This window comes from Cynara cardunculus (assembly GCF_001531365.2).
Source record: "Cynara cardunculus var. scolymus isolate 2C chromosome LG 1, CcrdV1, whole genome shotgun sequence".
Classification (NCBI taxonomy): Eukaryota; Viridiplantae; Streptophyta; class Magnoliopsida; order Asterales; family Asteraceae; genus Cynara; species Cynara cardunculus.
Genome location: NC_037528.1, coordinates 19,053,384 through 19,076,566, shown reverse-complemented (window position 1 = coordinate 19,076,566; position 23,183 = coordinate 19,053,384). Strand labels below are relative to the sequence as shown.

General features: G+C 30.1%; 2 protein-coding genes across 2 annotated transcripts; both read right to left on the bottom strand.

Annotated features, from left to right (window-relative positions):
• Nucleotides 1–942: 942 nt before the first annotated feature.
• On the bottom strand, nt 943–1,779 carry LOC112526935 (protein RSI-1-like). Its single transcript, XM_025137384.1, has 3 exons — nt 1,591–1,779; nt 1,465–1,489; nt 943–1,351 (listed from the first exon to the last, which is right to left on the bottom strand). Exons 1-3 carry the CDS (start codon nt 1,666–1,668, stop codon nt 1,167–1,169), a joined length of 288 nt encoding a protein of 95 aa, XP_024993152.1. The 5' UTR covers nt 1,669–1,779; the 3' UTR covers nt 943–1,166.
• A 13,850-nt stretch (nt 1,780–15,629) lies between these two features.
• On the bottom strand, nt 15,630–16,486 carry LOC112522016 (protein RSI-1-like). Its single transcript, XM_025131069.1, has 3 exons — nt 16,321–16,486; nt 16,109–16,133; nt 15,630–16,005 (listed from the first exon to the last, which is right to left on the bottom strand). Exons 1-3 carry the CDS (start codon nt 16,399–16,401, stop codon nt 15,824–15,826), a joined length of 288 nt encoding a protein of 95 aa, XP_024986837.1. The 5' UTR covers nt 16,402–16,486; the 3' UTR covers nt 15,630–15,823.
• Between the last annotated feature and the right edge of the window lie 6,697 nt (nt 16,487–23,183).

Here is a 23,183-nt window from a genome sequence, read left to right as displayed (position 1 = left end):
AAGAGTGAAGAGGGTTTTGTGAGTGGCAGCCATTGATGTTTTTGTGGGTCGTGTTCCTCCCTCAACTTATAAAGAAAGGAAAAGCAGGAGACAGAATTGATGAAATTTGGGGAATCATGATGGTGATGATGGGACCCTCTTTTAATTGTAATCTAAAATTTGAGATGATGGGAGTAACAATGTGGCGGGACCAGGTTACAATCAAGTTAGATACTCAAATTTTGTAATAAACACACACAAAATTGGACCAAAAGACCATATACAATACCACATGTACAAAAACCATAATTTACTCGATATCTAAATATTATTCAAATATTTCTATCAAAATCTAAGGGACTGTTTACCAAACGTTTACTTGGGTAAACGCTTATCAAGTCACATTACTTTACTGGATGAATATGATAAAGACCAACAATCTTACCCAATAAGAACGAGACAAGGACCAAAAGTCTTACCCAGTAAGTGAGGCTATGACTCTTACCACGGTAAGCACAGGGCCGGTCCTAAGATTTTTGATCCCCTGTGCGAAAATAATAAAAAATGCTCCTAAGCCTATTTTTTAAACCAACGAAACATGTGATTTTTTGAGAGTTTAAAAACTATTCAAGCTAATTATCTCATCCCTATGTTGATTTTTATTAATTTTAATAAAAAAAAAATACAATGGAGGGATATAAAAACCAAAACCCCGAATACAAAACATAAAATGATAAAAGGATAAATCATGGATTAAGATTGTGCTTCATTCTTTTCCGGTTTTTCCTTTTCCAAATTGAAATTAGCAAAATAGAAACTTTATTTCAATCTATGGGACTTAAAAGACAAGGAAAGTTATAATTAGTTTTTAAGTAAAATAGTAAAACGCATCTAAATTATTGTCATAGTAAGCAAAAAGTAAAACTCAAAAGTTATAGGTCTAACAACTAAAGGTGTAGGGCCTATATGTTAATAACTTATAATTGATTAACTGGTAATACATATGAGAGATTTTCTGTTACAGACTTCCCATTCATACAAACTTGCTAAAATTGATATATATCCTATATAGCTAGGTGGATAACACACAGTTTGACTAAAATGCCCTTTGGTCATCCCTACCTATACTTGACAATTTATTTATTCCAATGGAAATTAAAAACAGAGAAATACAGTTAAGACATGAATTAAGGGCACTTGGGTTTGCCTTCCTTGGTCTTCCAGTTATTGTAGCAACGACCGCATTTCTGTTTGTTACCATAAACACCCGGTGGTACGCACAAGCATTTGGCGCAACACTTTTGGCAGAAGAACATGCACGGCTTCTTGTGCGATGTCGCCGAGCATCGAATTTTACATCTTCCTTTGCATTCTGCATTCCGTTAATTCAATAGTTTGATTAATTATGTATTAAATTGAGTGTCATTTCATACAACAATTACTAAACATTGAATATGAAGATGGAAATTAATGTAACTTGTGTACCTCTTGGACGAAGCTTTCTGTACCCCTGTAAATAAGTAGCATATTTATAGCTAGTGAGATTGATTGTATATGCATTTGAAAATTAGTGGAGCTTGAAAAGGTGCAAGTAGTTAATTGATTAGGTACCTGAACCAGATCGGCGAATGCGATCAAGAGAATGAGCGAGAGGACCAAAATCAGAGCTCCTCGTCGTCCTCCTGCCATTGGAATGATGATGTGAAGAAATAGGTGAACAGAAGATGGTTATTTATAGGCAGTTGGGATGGAGCTCAGCATCATACATGCGCATGTGTTTTAATTATACATACATACATATATGTATGTATAAATGGTGTATGTGTGAGTGTGAGTGTGAGTGTGAGTGTGAGAGGGAGAGATGAATCTAGGGAATGGAAGTGTATAGGAGTGGTGGTATGCAGATGCAGAGGTTAAGGCGTAAAAGAGGGATTCAACCACCAAAAATTAAGAGTCCCTTCAACTCTCCAGATCTAATATCCAACCAAATTTAATTCACCACATTAAACGCCACCTTTCATGACAACTGATTCATAAACTAATAATACTATATATGTATGTGTATATATATATATATATATATATATATATATATATATATATTAACCAAAAACTGCTGCTGCAACTTCTTAATAACACGAAACCCAAAGTAAAGCAGGTACATAAAAACCAGAATCCATGGAGTCTTTGAATTCAATTGGTGTATAATGATTAATTAATGAAGCAGTGGATTCAACTTCTTCTGCTACCTTCAACATTACTCATATGTGTGTGTATATATATATGGCAATGATTTAATTTTGATGATGAATACATATTAAATTTGTTGTTATGGGATGCACATGAGATGATGAAAGGAGGCGATGACGCCGGCACATCATCTGTCTTCACATGTGCATTTACTTCATTACTTTCCCTCCCCCCGTCCACTTCTTCATGCTACAAATTAATACAATGAACTATTAAGAGGCAACTCTAAACCGTTAAAGAAGTGAATCTTATTTGGCAAAATAAAAATATGTCTCTTAACGGTTCTAAAACCCTCAGAATGATTTTGTATCATGGATCTCCCTTAACTATTAAGGGCCCTAATTTCATTGTACACAATTACCAAACAATTATATTTCATTTTACACTATATCATGAGAGCCTCTTAATCATTTTACACTAAACCATTCAGCAATTACCAAACAGCCCCTTAATTACCTTTGTTTTCATACCCGATACATGACGTCCATCCTTTTTCTTTTTCCTTCTTCGACCAATCATTTTGTTAGCCAAAAGAAAGAGAATGAAGAGGTAGTTTTGTATTATGCAGTTCCTTTTGATTAATTCTTTTTCTTAATGATTTCTTCCTATTTGATTGTAGATGTATATTATAACACTCTTTTATCCGTTAATTTATACAAGTTGTGTTAAGTGAACTTCAGGTAACATATTATACCATATATGTTTAACCAACTTGTACATTGGACTAGTTTTGTGACGAAAGGCTATATAAGGGGTCACACATGCACAAAATGAAATTGAACTTAACTTAAAATGTTAAGTTTATACCTAATAGGGCATAAACTTTATATATATAAAGGAAAACCATATATTAAAATCAAAACATCTTCTCCTTCATTCTTTCACCGTCATGTTCTCTCTCTCTCTCTCTCTCTCTCTCTCTCTCTCTCTCTCTCTCTCTCTCTTCTCTCTAAAAATTATCCTAAATTACTAATATATATTCGAAATCCACTCTTTAAACCCTTCTTAAGAATATAAATTTTTTTCGTTTTATTAGGGTGTTCATATTAGGATTTTTAAAGTTAGTTTATGATGGTGTATATAATTAGTATATTGGTGTTACAGAATTTGGTTATCTTATATGTTTTTGAATGTTTTGGTTCACTAAGATTGATGTGGAAATTAAAAGGGTAAATTATGGATTTAATATGGTTACATTTGGTGTATAAGATTAACCGCACATTAAGTGTTCAGTTAAATGTCTAAAAGAACAAAATTGTATGATCAAACTTAGGATAATAATCAAGCTTCCTTGTGGTGTTTATTATGTAATGGTATGTTAAGAACATTTAAATGTTGCAAATCATTGAATTTGGGATCATAAAAGTGAGTTGAGGAAAAATGTGTAAATCGGAATTACGAACAGTTGCAAGTCTAGTAGTTTAACAATGCATAACTCTCAAACTGTAAGTCGGAATAAACTCATATATTGCAGGTAGAGAGCCTTTAGTGTATACTAAAACTGTTATGAAGGGTCTAAAACCCAGTTGTGGTTCTAAGTGACTCAAAACAGTGTGTTTTTAGGGTTGTTCACTGTGTACTTGGGATCATAGTTGTTGTTCTATAAAATTCATATAAAATAGATGGATGATTCAAATGATATGATTCCAAAATTAATAGACTCATAAGAGTTCATACTACAACTTTCATTTAGATGATAGAATCTAGTTGGGCCTCTAAATAGGGTAAAAATGCTTAAAAAGAAGATAGATGTAAGTTGTTGGATCGAAAGTGCATAAGGCTAAGTGTTACATTTGAGTTTTCAATTCTTATCTGGCCGTCCTTCTTGAAGTCTATGTTGTTTAAGTAAATTAAGACCTAAATAACTTTATTAGAATAATTTATATTAGGGTTTTTATGTTTTGCAAATAATAACTCGTTTATGCATTCGTTAGGCACGCGGACAAGTCAAACTTGATCGTGAATTCCGTTTGATCGTGCCTTAATTATCAAATCCGATTAAGGTACGAATTTCATACATCACTTGATACAAGGATAGCCATTTGCATAAGGTTTTTTAATCCGAGTAACTTATGATAAATTTCGAATATATTGGTTCCAAATTCTCATTTTATTGAACTTTTATTTCTTTTGAACTATGACTTGAATTCTAATTTGGAACATGAATTACTTGATTACTTGACTGGTGAAATCGTATCTATTGTGAACCTTTTTCTATAGACTCAATATTGTGGGCATCGGTATTGAGATGTTTACATGGGGGCTAAAACGATCATGGGGTCCCAATTTATATAGTATTTAAAGATGGACTTGATTATGTACCGGTCAAATAGAGAGTGTATGGATCAATCTTAGGAACCGTTATCCGATAATAAAATGTTGTGTTGTTCTCGCACCCCTTTCCTCACTCATGCCGAATGACTGTTTATCCTTTAGGAACAACGCATCCTCGTGATGCAGTTTGGTCTTCGGACCACATGTCTTCGGGACATTTTGATTTTCTTTTGAATTATGACTTAATGTTATGTAATTGCTTTTAAACTTGATATCTCATATTCATTGTTTAGTCATTATTATCCGTTCACTAAGTATTAAGCTCAACTAGGATTTTTTTTGTCATCGGCAGGTACATGACTTAGCAGAGATTTTGGGATGAGAGCTACGGATATGACAATACTGAAGATAACCCATTAGGACATAGTTTGGTTAGCTTTTGATGACTAATGTAAATATATTTGTATTTTGAGACCCTTTTTTGATACACGTTGTTATCTCCGTTTGTGTTTATATAATTATCTTTTGATAAATTATATTAGCTGCTTTGTTTTATATAATGCATTAAATTTTATTTTTTTTAACTAATTGTGGCACCTTCTGTCTTTAACCATGCGGGACGATAATGTTACACATATACTAGGTGATACAATTGCTCATGTTTGATCAAGTAGATTACATATGCCATAACATTTCACTAAATTAGTGTTTATTGGTGAACCTTGCATATATTGAAAGATGCCAAATAGAAATATTGATTCATAGTAATAATTGTTTATGTATGAACAAGTAGATTATGTTAACAGGTATGAGTGCTCGGTTAATTGTTCATTAATGAACATGTTTTGTTACTTGTTCATTATTCATTTGTGATCGGTTGTTCACTAGTAAACATGGTTTGTTACAGATGCAGATGATGACGGCGACAAATGACCTAAATGTTCAGTTATGAACCAATTTTGTTGTTATTTGAGTTACAGTTACTGTTCATGCATGAAATTCATTTCATAACGTAGTGATGTTCACTTATAAACATCACCATATGTTCACTTGAATAACTATAACAAAATTAGGTTTATATGACACCAACAAAATTAAGCTTTCCAATAGACCACTTTATAAAACTTAATTTATAGGACAAAAAATAAAACGTATTATCTAAATACATTGCAATAAGTTTATATAACGTTTTTAGACGTCCTAACAAGTTTTTAGAATACTTATAATACAAAGCGTCGCATTAACACTTTTATATGATGATGTTTAAAAGAATTTTCTATAAAAACAAACATCATATAATAAGATGGTTTTTTAGGACGCTTAATTTTTTGGTCTCCTATAAACCTAATTATGTTGTAGTGATAGTTTTTCTTAATTGTTTGAATAATTATTATTTTTCGAATCTTAATTTATAATTTCTATTTGTTGTTATTGGAATTATTTGTAGTTTGACTATATATTAATAGTCTCATGTTAACCGAAACTAATTTTCAATATTTTTGCTCGCATATTTAAATTCTCTAACTCAAATATATGTAAATTTATCTCGATTCTTTTGTTTTTCTTAACTTGATATTTTAAAACGCTAGTCTTTTTTTGTGAATTTTATAGTTTTTAAAATCAATATAAAGATTTTTATTTAATATGTACTTTATTTAAAATATTTGATTTGTGAATGGATAAATAAAAAAAAACATGAATTTCATTATATATTAGAGTTGATTGCATTTTTGGTCCCTAAAGTTTGTTTAAAGACCAATGAGTCTTTTATAATGGTTGCTAACTAACATTGTTAAGTGGAGGGACCATGAATGTTATGAAAATGAAAAGTTAAGGACCACCAGTGTAGATAGCTTGTTTTATGAATCAAATCCAAAGTTTGAGCAAAACAGAGGGACCACTAATATAATTCACCCTTAAAAAGTTAATACATAAAAGAGTAACAAATTTTTTTAGTTTCTGATATAATTTAAGAAGTATTTACTGTTATATTAAAGGCTCAAACATGTATTAGTTAATTACATTGAAGAAGAAAATATGTGAAAAAACTAATTAGTTGTTCATTTTATAGTATTGCTTATTGTTTTCTCTAAGTTTTTTTATATATTACAAAATCAGAAACTATTTTGCCTACAAAACATTGATATATTCTCCATTGTTCATCTCTCACCGACTTTTTTGATTATTCCGTCCGCATGAATTTTATTTTTGTATTAGAATATAGAAGATTTCTTGTTATTAACTAAGAAAAATTCCTACCTATATGAGACGATCCAACTTATATTTATATTTAATATTTCAAAACAGCCCTTATTTTTTCATACGTTATTAACTTCTTATCACCTAATATTGAGTGCATGACTTATAATAACTCTCCGTTCTCCTCTCTCTAAAACAAGAATAAACCAAGATGGAATTTTGATTCTGAAGATTGATGAATCCTAAAAAGGTTGTTTTAACCCTAAAAGTTTAAAACGATGATGGAAAATTAACATAGTGTGACATGAAAGCTCAACTGATTTATATTGACTTACATAAAGTGTTACTTTAAATACTCAACATTGTGACACCAACTGATGTCAATCTATATACTAAGTTATATCATAAAATGTATTGGTGGTGAAATGAATTTTCGGTACTATGTAAAAATGATATGGTAAAAAATATAAATTTAGATGTAATTATTGATTGGTTTTGTGTCTAGGAATACTTAGAAAATATAAATTTAGAAGTAATTATTTACCCATTATATCAAGTTTCTATGCCACCTCATTTTCCACGCAAGTTGTCCACATGTACTGTAGTGATGTAACTCTCTTATTACAACATTGTACTTTTAAAATTATTTTATTATAACATCTACTAGTTCTTATTAAACAATGTACTTTTAATTTTAATATTTATATATTTTACATGTTATTTAATAAATATATGAAATGAATTAAATTTTTTTAAATTATTCATTAATATACCAATTTTAATAAAACTAGTATAAGACAACTTATCTCGCTAATATTTTTAAAAAAATATATGTTTTTTGAAAAAAGAATATAAGAATTGCTCATTTTTTACCAAAAAAATATTATCTTTTAAAAAAATATGTTATATTTGTTCAAAAACTTTTACTTGACGTATAAATATATTAAATTAATTAGATTTTTTTGAATTATTTATTAGTATAACAATATTAAAAAATTGTAGAACACAATTTATTTCGTTAATATTTTAGAGAAAAATTTAAAAGATATGTATTTTTTTGAACAACATAAAATAAAAAGTGTTACATTTTTTACAAACAAAATGTATCTCTAAAATAATGTAGCATATTTATTTAAGAAATATTTTACTCTATAGTATTTAATTTGCATGCAACTTAATAAAAAAAAGGTCAAAAAAATTTAAATGTTTTTTTAAATCATAATAATGGAAAATAAAAATCACTAATAATAATTTGAAATAGATTTTTATTTTTATTTTAATTAATTCATCAAAATGATGTGTCATCCACATCACCTCATTAAAGCCACACAAACAAAATAAGTCAAGAAGTTAATCGGTTTAAAAGGTAACATGTTATTCATTGTCATAATGAGTAGATCTTTAAAGTGCAATGTCTTAATAAAAAATAATTTGAAAGTACATTGCTATAATAAAAAAAAAATAGAATATTATAATAATTTTTTTTTATAAAAATAGGTTGCTATTTCATGAATTTAACCCTAAAATATATAACATCTGTTCAATTATTACCAAATTAATTGCCAAACATAAAATAATCAACATCATTTTTGTCAAATTGTCCATTTAACTTTTACTTTTTATGGTGTAATTATTTTGATTAAAGTTATATTAAATAATAAATTGGATTTAAACAAAAATATGTATAAGAAAATCATAATAATAAAATAAAACACTTTTATATATTTTAAAAATTTTGTACACGTGATCAGGGGAACATGTGTTGGGTCTGAAGTACATGATTTTCACGTTCATGAACACACACAAATATGGTTGTCGACTATTAAATGAATGTCATTAATGAAATATTATTTGTAAATAGCATATAAATGGTTGGATATAGTTCAGAAAAGTCAAATTAGATTTAATAATTAAATCTTTAAACTAAATAAATTATAACTTTCTCATTTTTAAATAATTAAGTCCTTGAATATTTTCTTTTAATTAATAAATCATTGAAGTTTAAAAATTGGTTACTTATGTTTTAAGCCAAAAAAACTATTTATAATCGACTAAAAATGTTTTGAAATTTAGTTACATGGCTTTTTTCTTGTGCTTCAACATTGAATTTTTTTTTGATTTTTTTGGGTACTATTTATGCTCTTTTTGTTAAAAGCATGCATATTGTCCATATGGGACATTTTTGTGTGCTTTAAGCCATATCTTAATAAGACATATTCTTAAAACTATGCTCTTTTGTTATGATGTTTTGGCCTTAGTAGATAACCCTCCCCAAAACTTGGATTTTGACAATGTTCTCATTGGCTATATGGGGTGTGTAGTGTATATAGAGGGTACAAGTGGTTATTTGTGAGACAAGAAGAAATGCCTATATTATTCCCCTCATGTATGTGGTGTGTGAATCAAGTTGTGTCCCAAAAAGATTGTATCTAGTTCTAGCGAGAACATATCTACTAGGTGAATATCCAAAACCTTAGAATTATTTAGGCTATAAAATCAAAGACAACAATAATTGAACATGTAATCTTGTAAAATAAACAAAGCTAAAAAATATAAAACTATAAGAATTAGAAAATTGGAGACTAAAGAAAGATGATTTAAACTTGTCCTACTCCAAAGGAGTAGGATACATAGTATGTGTTGCAGATGTGGTGCCTACTGCTACAATATCCATCTTCTTGCATTCCTCCTTCAACTTCTCATTCTCTTTAAACAACCTTTGATTCTCCACCTTGATGACATTCAGAATGTTTTCATGAAAGTTTATGTTCTCACCTGTTATGAGACTAAACAAAAGCACCAACATTTCCACATGAGTGGAGCTGTCATGATTAGTCGATGATAAATAATGTCTAATAAAGTTTGTCCAAACATTCTCATCAAATAACAAATAGGCAGCCTTAAAGGTTTTCAACATGAAATGAGTGTAAGGCTCCCAATCAGTCTCATGCATTTCAAGGAAAGTCATGATCTCAACAAAATATGCCTCAGAGCCTGTGTGCAAGAGTACATCATTCTCAAAATCTACGTGAGAAACCACAAGGGTGGTGCCTGATTGGTTTGAGCTAGGCTCCAAAGGTCAAAAGTACCAGGAGGTCCCATGTTCAAATCCAAGGAGGAATAAAAATCCCCATGTGGACACGAAGGTTCAAATGCGATTACTCCGGGCTATCTGCAAAGCAGGTGGTCGCCCTGAGATTAGTCGGCTCGCATAGCGGGTTGGATATCCAGGTTAATCAAAAAAAAAAAAATTCTACATGAGGTGATAGACTGAACAATCTAGACCCTCCCTTTTAGGTCCATCACCATCCATTTCTATATTTTCTTTTTCCTTGATTGGAGAGGTTTACGATTTCAAGCCGCAATCGGCATTAAACTTTGTCAATTGGGGTTGTAAAGTGTGACAATCATATAAACTAGTTTAACTTTTAAGTTTATTTGAAAGTTTTGTTTTGATGCTCATAAGATTATGTAAAATAGACATTTAATTCACTACCACGATTTATTATCAGATTTCTTAAGCGACACACAGGAAAAATGATGATATGACATACTTTTGTATTATAAACTACGATTGTTGTGAATTGGGTTTTGCTAATCAGTAATATCATGTCTATATTTTTTTTGCTATGATGTAAGTGAGTAATATAAGAACCTATGGTGTATGGTTTTTGATAAGAAATTGTTTTTTGGTAATTGCTAAAACCAAATCATATTTTTTGATGTTTGTATGTTTATAAAAAATGTATGAATAAGTTTATCAAATAAAATTTTGGTTAAAAAAAATACAATTTTTTTATCATTAATTAGTATTGCTACAACTTTTTTAATAGAATATAGATTTAACATTAATATATTAATTATTATTGAATAAATGTAAAATGTAATTATTATTATAACACAAAACTTTAGAAGCCTTCTTCGTGAGTACGAAAAGAAAATTATATTTAAAATCACATACAAGTATGTAATAGGTTAACGAATCTTCGTTTGTAATTAGTTTTTTATTAACAAAATTTAACAAAAACTCGTATTAAAAGAAATGACGATTATTTTAATATTTTTATTTTGTGTTTTAATTATTATTTTAACATTTATAAATGTTGTTTGTTTAATATAATATTTTAACATTCAATAAATATCGTGTGTTTAATAGTGTTTTTGGTTTTTATTAATATATTAATTAATATACATAGATTCACTAAATTATAAAAGAAACACTGAAAATTACTTTAAAATTGCTTTTGAATATCTGAGTATTTATAGAATAAAAAAATTTATAAATCAAACTATTTTATTTCATTAAATTTATTTAGAGTAAATTGCAAAGTTTGGTCCCTGTGGTTTGTTGTTTTTTGGAGTGGGTTCCTACAAAAATGGCATTTTTGCATACCACATGGGTTTTCTTGTAATAAAAACTTTGTAGGGATTCGATCCAAGAAAAAAATCAGAATTTCAATTTACTCTTTATTTTATTTTATGATAATTATTTGGTTAATAAATTGGTTGGTATTAACTTATAGTAAAACATATTTAATTTGGATAATGTTAATTGAATTGGATCGGTTGACAAAATCCAACATCCAACTAATGATTGGATCGGTAACACAGTTCACATTATAATCAGGGAGATGGATCAAAATAATACAGAGGGATCTCAAATGATTCTATGTCAACAATATGTTAAATATAACAGTAACATGGTAAGAAAATTGGTAACTTGTGTTATGTCATCCTAATTTAAATCAAAAATTACCCATTGTTATAATGGGTAATTTTTGGGAAAATTTCAAAAAACCCAGTGAAGTACAATTGTATTTTTTTACGTTCGCTAAACTGTGACATTCTCCCGTCCCTAGCCACACGAGACAGGGGGTGGTACATTCAAACAATCTTTCACATTTTAAGTGATTAAGTTTTTAAACCTTTTTTTAATTAAAAAATCTTTGTACTTTTTGAAATTGAACAAATAAATTTTTAAAACTATTTTTTAAACCAAAAAAACTCAATAAACATTCATATTTTGAACGATTAATTTCATAATTGATTTTTTGAACCAAGTTCCTACACCTATAAAACCAAAAAAAAAAATACATCACTTATCTATTGATGTATCAACATATCAGTAATAAAGTACAATAAACTAATAAAAAATAATTAAATACCAGTTCCAGTATCTATTATTTATTTTTTAGATTCAACAGAAAATCATAAAAGAAGTTAAATTATTTATTTTTCAGATTCACATGATCACCACAGGATCATAACGAACACCTCTGATTGTCTTTTGAATCTAAAAAAGAAATAGTGGTTAATAAAAATGGTGTTATTTTCATATTATTGGTTCGTTGTACTTTCGTACCGATTTATGATACACTGAAACATTAATGACACATTTATTTCGTTTTATACGTGTAATGATTTATTCGTTCAAAAAATTGTTCAAGATCTTAGTTGCTCAAAATATGGAAGTTCGTTAATATTTTTGTTTCGATAAATTGTAGGTTTTATTTGTTCGATTTCAAAAAGTTTAAAGATTTATTTATTTAAAAAAATAGTTTAAAGACATATGATAGTTCATTGGGTTTTTTTTATTCGTCATTTTTTTTCAAATACCAATGCTTTAACCAAGGGGCTGTTTGGCGGTTGCTGAATGGTTTGGTGCAGAATGGTTAAGTGGTCAAAATGGTTAAGAGGGCCAGAATGGTTAATAGCTGAATGAAATAATGTTGTTTGGTAACGGTTCTCTGAATGACAACAAATTACCATTTTAACCCTGTGTATAAACAAAATTTCTACAAGATCAGTTTAGGCAGAACCCTTTCAATTTCTAATGAAGGTCCATTGAACTAGCAATGTTCCTCTGTTTCTTCTCAGAACCCTTTTCGATTTCTAAGTCAAGTTGAGGGTAAACAGCATTCCATCACCACAAATCAACAATCCCACTTTTGAACTGTAATAATGAAGAAGAAAAGGGGTTCCATTACTTACTGGAAGGCGACCGGCAAAGCTGTGGAAGGCGGTGGAGGCGACCATCGAAGCTGATGGACACGGTGGAGGTGACCGTCAAAACTGATGGAGGCGACCGGAGATGGCGACCGTCGAAGCTGATGGAGACAGTGGAGGCGACCATCGAAGCTGATGGAGACGGTGGAGGCGACCGTCGAAACTGATGGAGGCTACCGGAGATGGCGACCGTCGAAGCTGATGGAGACGGTGGAGGCGACCATCGAAGCTGATGGAGACGGTGGATGCGACCGTCGAAACTGATGGAGGCTGCCGGAGATGGCAACGAGTTCTCGTGCAATGACTAGAAGAGAGGGGGTGTGGAAGGGTAAAGATGGAAGAAATGCAATCTGAATGGTTGAGTGACCCCTTAGATGCAAAATGGTTAAGAGGGAAAATGTAACCATTCAGAGTATTTTTTTTGCCAAACAGCCTTGACCTCTTAGCGATTAAGAGGTTGGCTCTTAATGTAACCATTAAGAGCCAAACAAACAGCCCCCAAATACAATATGAAAGTACTAATAAGAAAAAGGAGTAAATTATGTTTTTAGTCCTTGTTGTTGAGTTTCGTTTTTGTGGTTTAAAAATTATAGTTCTCGTTCTTTTGGTTTGTAGTTTATTTTTATTTTCATCGTAACCTTTTATGATCTATAGTTTATTGTTGTTTCGTTCCCTATTATTTATAATTCTTTACTGTTTGGGTCCCTTGTATTTTAAGATAAGAATTAGTCCATGGACGAAAATAACAATAAGTAGTAAATCATGGAGATGAAAATAACAAAATCTAAACCACATAGATGAAAAGTGTAATTTACTCAAATTTTAGTATAAGAAAATTTGTGAAAGTTGATTGCTATTTCGTGCATTTAACCATGTATATGTAACTAAAGTTTGTTTCAAATGCAACTCATTACATTTGTACAACCAATGCAACCCAATAAATTGAAATATTTATGGAAATGATGAGAGTTTATTTATTATGATTTAAACATTTAATAAAGATAAATAAAATTCATTAATTATGATCAATACTTTATAATAGGAAGGGAAAAGTCTAAAAAACCCAATGGACTTTAGTATTTGGAATGATTAAGTCATTGAACAATTTTTTGAAACAAATAAGTCCTTGAACATTCCAAAACTTGTTAAATAACTCCTTGTACTTTTTAAAACCTGTTATATACATCCTTATGACCTATATAACTTGTTAATGTGGTAAAATAATAAAAAAAATCTGGAAAAAAACCAATAGACTTTTATATTTTGAACGATTAAATCTCTAAATATTTTTTTTGAACCAAAAAGTACTTATAATATAAAATGAAACAAATATACCAAAAATGTACTTACATTTACAAAAGAATACTTATAGTTAAAAAAAATTATTGATGAAATTTATTTTAATTGAAAATAAATATTTTTTCAATGATTTTCCAAATAAAAAAATTAAAAAAGAATTTAAAAAAAAAGGATTACTGATTAAATATATTTTAATAAAAATAAAATGTATTTCGTATATGATTTTTCAAATTAACAAATAAAATAAAAACTTAAAAAGGATTACTGATAAAATTCATTTTAATTAAAAATAAAATATATTTCGTTAGTGATTTTTCAAATTAAAAAGGTAGAAAAATAATTTGATTAAATTACTGACGAATTAACGATACAATTTAATTAAATACATAACTAATTAACATTCATCGATTATCTATTTGTGAAATGACATCACCAACAAGATTCAAGCACGATCTTTCACACTTATTAAATTTTACAGTGATAGAGCGTCTGACGGTGGTCAAGTTAGCCATCAATTAAATATAAGTAATCTATGCATATATACTAATGAACACTAGCGACGAATTTTAATTAATTATGTATTTAATTATTCAAATTATTTTCTATTTTTTTAATATGAAAAATCATCAACGTAATAYATTTTATTTTTAATTAAATAAAATTTCRTCAGTAATCCTTTAAATCTTTTTTAAWTTGAGAAATCATATATGGAATATATTTTATTTTTAATTAAAATAAATTTTATCAATAATTTTTTTAAATGTAAATATTTTTATAAATCTAAGTACCTTTTTGATATATTTGTTTCATTTTATAAATATAAGTATTTTTTTATTTAAAAAATGTTTAGAGACTTAATCGTGTTAAATATGAAAGTTCATTATTTTTTTTCCAGATTTTTTCTATTATTTTACCATAGTAACAAGTTTTATAGGTCATAATGATATATCTAACAGGTTTTAAAAAGTCCAAGGAGTTATTTAACATGTTTTGAAATGTCCAATGACTTATTTGTTCCAAAAAATTGTCTAAGGACTTAATCATTCCAAACACTAAAGTTCATTGAGTTTTTTTTATACTTTTCTCTATTATAAAACAACCAAAACTTCTATCAAATTACATATTCATCAAATTAAATGGACGGTCGAGATTGAGTTGTATTGGTTGTATACATGTAAATGATTATATAATAACCCACCTCTATGTAACTAATAGTATAATCATAATTATATTAAATAACATATTATATTATTACTTATTTTTTTAATTAAATATCATGAAACATTAAAATTGATTAAGTTTAACATATTATTTTTGGTCATTTTACACTTTCTTACTGGTTTATTAGCTAGTTTTTGTTAAACATAATTGATTTATCAGCTACCAACTAATTTATCAACCAACAACTATTTTATCATTTAATTTATCAAATATAATTTAATGTCGTGTTTTATTAGCTAAATTGTCAAAATTTATCAGGTATCAAAGTCGTAGAGATGTAGACTTTCGTCATATGTTTGATTCATTAGCATTTTTTATGGCTTTTTAAAATCCATATATTGTACTAATTAGGGAAATTGAGTGTCTGATTGCACACAGACACCAAAAAGGTCAACAATATATTAAGACAAAAAACTTATTCTAGAAAAATGGAAATACCAAATTGGGTGGATAACACTTTGACTAAAATGCCCCTGGTTATCCTTACTACATAACAACAATACACTTCAATTTATTTGATAAAAAAAGGAACAGTTCGACCCTTTCATTTTAAAGAGTTGTCAATAGAGCCCCTCTAAACTTTGAGATATAAAAATCAAGGACACTTGGGTTTGCCTTCTTGAGTCTTCCAATTGTTATAGCAAGCACACGTCTGTTTGTTGCCATAAACACCCGCTGGCACGCACAAGCATTTGGCGCAACACTTTTGACAGAAGAACATGCACGGCTTCTTGTGCGATGTTGCAGAGCAACGGTATGTACATTTTCCTTTGCAATCTGTACAACAAATTAATTAATTAATACAATGTCATTTCGCATTCCTGGATCGTAATTAATTAATGTAACGACAAAATGAACTTCCGATGAGAGATAATCATACCTTGTGGACGAAGCTTGTTGTATCCCTGTGGAACATGTGAAAGAACACGTTAGATATTATGTTTAAAATCAAAGTAAGTCTGTATAGTTTTGATATAATCAAATTTTACACTACATCAACTTTCAGGAGTACTATATATGTAACAAAATTCATTGATTCCATAGGTAGAATCGACGATCAAGATGTTAAAACGAAACAACTGGAATCGGTACCTGAGCTACATCGGCGAATGCGATCAAGAGAACCAACGACAGAACCAAAATCGAAGCTGTGTAAGAACGTCCTCCTGCCATTCTGTGGGTAACGAAAGCGAGATCTAATGATGGTGTGAATGAGAGAGAATGAATGGCATGAATTGTGAAGAGGAGTTGTAGTACAAAGGGATATTTATAGTGAATAGAGGATGTGTTTTTGGTGGATCCAATCTCATTCACACTATGCAGAGTAGTGTTTGTGTGCGATAGAACTCATTCACATGATGGCAAATAACTTTTGGTAGATTCAAAAGTTATTTTTATTTTTTTCTGATTTATTTTACGATAAATGTTTTAAAATTCAACGATCTCTGAAATAAATTAATTTTATCTAACATTATTATTATAAAATTAATTAAGTGTGGTAATTTTGTATCAGATCAAACCAACCGTTCAATTAAATTGATATCATAATTGGTATTGTAGTACTGTATCAAATATGAATACTTATTGGAAGTTCTTTATCACGGTGGTACCGACTTATTTAATTATTTTTGTATTTTTGATATATTGAATATTAAATACCGTAACTTTTAACTCTTTCTGTTTAAGTATTTTACTATTTGCAAGTTTTATTTCTTATAATTAGAACATCCTTAACCATGACATGTACTATCTATAAACTTAAAATATCACTCAAAAATTTGAACAAGCAGTAAGTTTTCATATATGTAACATGAAGTTGTTATAATATCATTACCAATATATACCAACCGAAAAAATTGTACTTAATTATTAAGTTGTTATCAAGTACGGTTGGTTGGCATATAATTTAAGATTTTTTTAAATCAATTATAATTGATTAGTACACGACATTAAAGAAGAAACTTGATACCATACTCCTAAAACGGATTGTGTTTTGAAACCTTGGTTATAATTATAAGAACATTAAGGTGCCGTTTACCAAAAGCTTACCCGGGTAAGCGCTTACCAAGTCATTTTACTTTACCGGATGAATATAGCAAAGGCTAATAATCTTACCCGGTAAGAGCGAAGGTAAGAATCGAGAGTCTTACCCGGTAAGTGAGGACGAGAACTCTTACTATGGTTAGCGCTTACCAGGATAAATTGTTACATATGATGCGTTTTAATGAATAAAATTTTACTCGATAAGTAAACGATAATATTAAATTTTATCGGTAAGTGTTTACCGGATAAATGTTTAGGTAGACGATCCCTAAACTTTTTACTATTCCAATAAGTTATGGAATAGCTTTTATCATTGCAATAAAAAAGATATTGAAAAAGCTTATCATTCTTCAACTGATTATTACATCGAATCATTTTGTATTTCCCTCTCTAAATTTTCATTTTGCTCTTTCTTCTTAATCTTAATCTTATTTTCATTTGATTTTATACATTTTAATTAAATAATCTAAATTATTAAATATCTATAATAAAATAAAATAAATTTTATAACAAAATACATTATTAAAAAAATTCATATAAAATAACACCAATATCGAATATCAAAAAAATAAAATAAAAATCATATAATATATTTATCATCTTTATTTTTTTTAAATATATTTTAAGCTCAAGTAACATTTATTATTGAGAAATATGACTTGACCTAAAAATGACAAATTAAATTAGGAGGTTTTAATTAAAATTTTGGCGTCGAGTAATTTTTATAAAATACGGTGTACTTTAAAACGACAATTAAATTAAGGGGTTCTATGAAACATTTTAGATAGATATAATTAACTCATAAGATTGGATTCACGTGAGACCAGTCTGTTTTCATGAGGCCCATGAAACAATTTTTTTATACTTGAAACTTTACAGCAAAACATTATGAAAGTAAAACAAAAATCAAACCTTCACAACAAAACGTTGTGAAGTTTCATATGTAAAAAGGTGGTTTCATGACGTAACTCCAAATCTTAACTGGCATATATGTCTTAAAAAATTAATTAATGAGTTTTTGTTAGAAAAATCTGATGTAAAAAAATAAAAAATCGTTGAATGACTTTTTGGAGTGTGTGGAGGCTCTAATTAGTTGCATTTTAAAATTTTAACATAAAAACAACCCAAATAGCTGTCATCATAAAATTTTGCAATAGTAAAAATCCATTCTATTTAAAAAGCTTTTGTGTTTACTTAATTATGTGATAAAGTTTCAAAATGCGATTTGATTTTTAATATTATAAATGTTTATTACAAAATTAAATGAGAACAGTAAAAAGATTAAGAATTGTGAGTACTAATCTCAATCATTAAAGAATTTTAATCAAAAGTTATTAAACATGATGATATTTTTGTAATATTAATGAAACTTGTGTATAATCTTACATCTAATTTATAAAATGGAAGGACGTATTGTGGGGTTTGTATATACCCCACCTTTTTATGATTTTTACGCCATCGTTGAATTAATCATACAAACATAAACATCCACGACGGACAGACATCTTCATCGGACCCTCTCTTGATTGGAATTTCTCCAACGGCCTCCTTCTCTGGTGCCCTCTTTCTCATATTTCCCGTTTCGACCAACCACTATCCTCTTCCCATACTTACTTTTCCATTCATCAACCCCCGAGATTAGGGTTATTTGATTAAAAAATGAGAGTGCGGATTTAAATTGTGGATTTGCCGATTATTTCTACCTCTTTTTCTTCTATTTAACGTTCGTTCAATTTCAAGATTAAGAGGTAAAAGTTCACCGTGTTGTAGGCATGACATACAACACGAATGGTGCTTTTGAAAATGAAACAAGTGACCAAGGCTTGTAAAAGTCATTATCTCAGGACAAAAATCACGACATTCCTTGGCAAAGGCGCCAAAAACCTAATACCTACGAATCGTATGTGTTCGCACAGTGGGTATGAAGTCCCCACAATGGCGGTGTAAGTGCATGCCTACACTATGATCGCCACAAGTAATAAAGTGATATAGTACCAAGATCATTTCCACAAGAGAATCAGAGAGTTTCATGAACTTCTTGAGCACGTTTCGATTGTAAGAAAAATCAAGTTTTTGTTGGTTGAAATGCTTGAAATAGGAAGCAAACTTATGATTAAAAGATGGGTATGATTGTAAGTTTTTCTTTAAGTCATACGTAGTAACAAAATGGTCAGATACTTTGTGTATCATTGAATTGTTTATAAAGATCCTGATCACTCAAAAGTGAACCTTTATAGACTGTGCCGACAAAGTACCCACAAAGTGTCCACCATTGCTGAGTCGTAAAAAGATATATACCCAAATCCCTTTGTGATATAAAACTCGACTAAAGTTTGAACTTTAGTAAATCATACAAAACTCGTATCTCTACGTGATTATCAAAGACTCTCTTTAATTTATGTACATTACTTAAGCCATATTTCGAATTCGCCCATTTCTAGGTCTAAGATATAATATTAACACTTATAAAGTGATCGACTTATCCGCATTGAGTTAAATCTGACTCAACCGACCAAGTTTAAGAATTAGCAACGATGACAACACCTAAGTGTTGCGTACTAGTCTTAAGTTTGACTCACACCCACACCAATTAAGTGAGTAACTCATACTAGACACGAAATGCATGATAAATAAATACTTGAAAAATACTTGTATTAAAATAAAAGTAACAGCTAGACCACCGCCGCAGGAAGAAATTAAAATACATAAATGAAATGCTGAAAAATTAATTATACACTAAAATCTCCTAGCACAAGAGTAAATGCTTAAGGATGAAACTCAGATTGCAGCTCTTGGTCGAAGATGGAATGATCTTTAATGTTTCCTCCATGCTTCCTTATGTAATGATCTTTATTGTATTTTATTAACAATCCAAAATAAATTAGTTCATTTTTTATTATTACCATTTATTGTATGTAATCATTCAGGGTTCGAATCTAAATGCTGTCAAAACTCTTGTGGCAATGAAGATTTACCTGCGATGACTTCAAACCATACATGGTCGCCCTGAAGGACTAGTCAGTGCATGTAAACTGATCCGAAACCCCAATGTTACCCAAAAAAAAAAAATCAACTCAATATTAAATCATGTGTGTTTTTAAAATGGGGGTTGATATCCCCACCCCCTACATCACTTTTCACCCCCTCCTCCTCACACCATCCCTCACTCTCACCCTCACAATTTTTCCTCACTCTCACCCTCTTGAATGAAAATTACCGTTTTGTTTGAGACTGTTTATGAGTTACTTTAGTTTGATTAAAAGATTTGTTAAATATTTAGAATAAATAAATTAAATGTTAAAAATAAATAATGAATAAAGGAAATTAGCCGATAAAAGCGCCGCATTGTTTGTAGTTTGTACTATTTATCCAACAATTCCTAATAATTCTGTCTCCCATGTTATAGTTGCGACTTTTTTGTCCTCTTAAAATTTTGGCATCATTTTCATAATAATTTTTAATTATTAAATGTTTATTCATTGATATGGTGATGTTTTATTGATATCAAAATTATTAGTTTTGCTATCATTTTAGTTGTTGGATTATTTCATGACACTAAAAGGATTCGAAGTGATCACAAATAAGAAACAAATGGTTATTTTGTTACATATATGAATGTAGGGGTGAGCAGCGGAATCGGGTACCCGTTTGCGGAACCGGAACCGCCTTGGAACTTATTTTGTTACATATATGAATGTAGGGGTGAGCAGCGGAATCGGGTACCCGTTTGCGGAACCGGAACCGCCGGTTCCGAAACCGGAACCGATATGAGTGGTTCCGGTTCCGGTTCCTAAAATACGGAACCGATTGAGAACGGTTCCGGTTCTCAGTTTTTCGGAACCGTTACCCGCCGGGTGCCCAGAACCGGCTGTTGTTTTTCAATAAAAAAAATAATTGATTTTTTTCAATACCAAATTTATATTAAGTTACATCTTCAAATGACGCGGTCATCTTACAATTATAGTATATAATTGTTAAATTTTGAACATTTTATATTAGTCTATTATGGTTTTAATCGTTAAAACAATATTTGTAACCATTATTCCGYATAATTTVTATTHTTGTTTATTTAATTTAGTGTTTTGGCAATATTTTATTTTTATTTCTAAATAACAAAATTTTAATATTTTAGGAAGCGGGTACCCGGAACCGGAACCGGTTCCCGGCGGTTCCGGTTCCGGTTCCAAAAATTCAAGAACCGCTTTAACCGGTTCCGGTTCCAATATCTCAAGAACTGCCGGTTCCGGTTCCGGTCAAAAAGGACGGGTAGCCGCCGATGCGGATGTGTTGGTAGTTTGTTGGTTTGGAAGTATGAGGTTAATTTTGAATTTCGTTTCAAAATTGAGGGTGTGCTTTAAAAAATTGATTTAAGAATTTTAAACCACTCCACCGTCTCTTCTTTTACACACACATACATATACATATATATATATATATATAGGGTTGGGTTCACATGAGACCAAGAGGTTTTCGTGAGACCCGTGAGACCCGTAAGACCAATTTATGTTCATTGATCAACTTTATAAGCTAATGATCTAACGGTCTAAAATTGCACGGTGGCAATTTTGTAACTATTGAGAAGTCTCGTGGCGTTTATGAATGTTAAGATCTGACGATTGTATATCTAATCCAAGGGTTGAGAATTGGTCTTACGGGTCTCACTAAAAACACTTGGTTTCACATGATCCCAAGTCTATATATATATATATATATATAGACTTGGGATATATATAGATTTGGGATCATGTGAGACCAAATGTTTTTCGTGAGACCCGTAAGACCAATTCTCAACCCTTGGATTAGATATATAATCGTCAGATCTTAACATTCATAAACGCCACAAGACTTCTCAATAATTACAAAATTGTCACCGTGCAATTTTAGACCGTTAGATCATTAGCTTATAAAGTTGATCAATGAACATAAATTGGTGTTACAGGTCTCACGAAAAACCATTGGTCTCACGTGAACCCAACCATATATATATATATATATATATATATATACACACACACACACACACACACACTAGAAGGATACCCGTGCAATGCACCAAGATATATATCTCGATTTTATTGTTTCATTTTTTTATGTCCATATAATATGGTTTTATGTGGTTTTAAGAAAACGATAATGTTTTTATTTTTGAATAAAATATAAATTAAAAAAATATATATATCGATATCAGTATCAAATTAATATTTTTAAAAGTTCTTGTTTTTGGAGTAAGTAAGAGAAAATTGAAAAAGGTTTGGATACTGGTTTTGATAAAAAGAAACTCTGGCAAAAACCTGTTTAAAAATGAGAAAAGCTAAAACATCCAGAGAGGTCGTCATTTGAAGGTGAGTGTTGCATGGCTTTGATAATTTATGAGTTTTCACCTTTCATATAGATATTGTTTGTGTGTTATAATGTTAGATAACATTTTACTAAGTCTGTTATAAGCACTCATCGCCCGAAGCTTCATCCAGATTGAGCCCTCACCGCTCAAGGTATTGTCCGATAAGAACTCTCACCACTCAAAGTGTTGTCCGATAAGGACCCTCACTGTTCAAGGTATTGTCCGATAAGGACCTTCACCGCTCAAGGTGTTATCCAATAGGGACCCTCATGGCTCAAGGTATTGTCAGATAAGGACCCTCACCGCTCAAGGTGTTGTCTGATACGGACCACCACATCTCAAGCTATTGTTCTATAAGGACTCTCATCGATCAAACTATTGTCCAGATTGACCCTCATCGCTCACAATGTTGTCCGATAAGAATGTTTTTGACCAATAGAGGAAACACTACTAGAAAACCAGGTATCAGCGACGACTATCAGCGAGGGAATTTTTCCCTCGCAGATCAGCGAGGGATCAGCGAGGGAAATGACAAAAAACACATTCCCTCGCTGATCCCTCGCTGATCTGC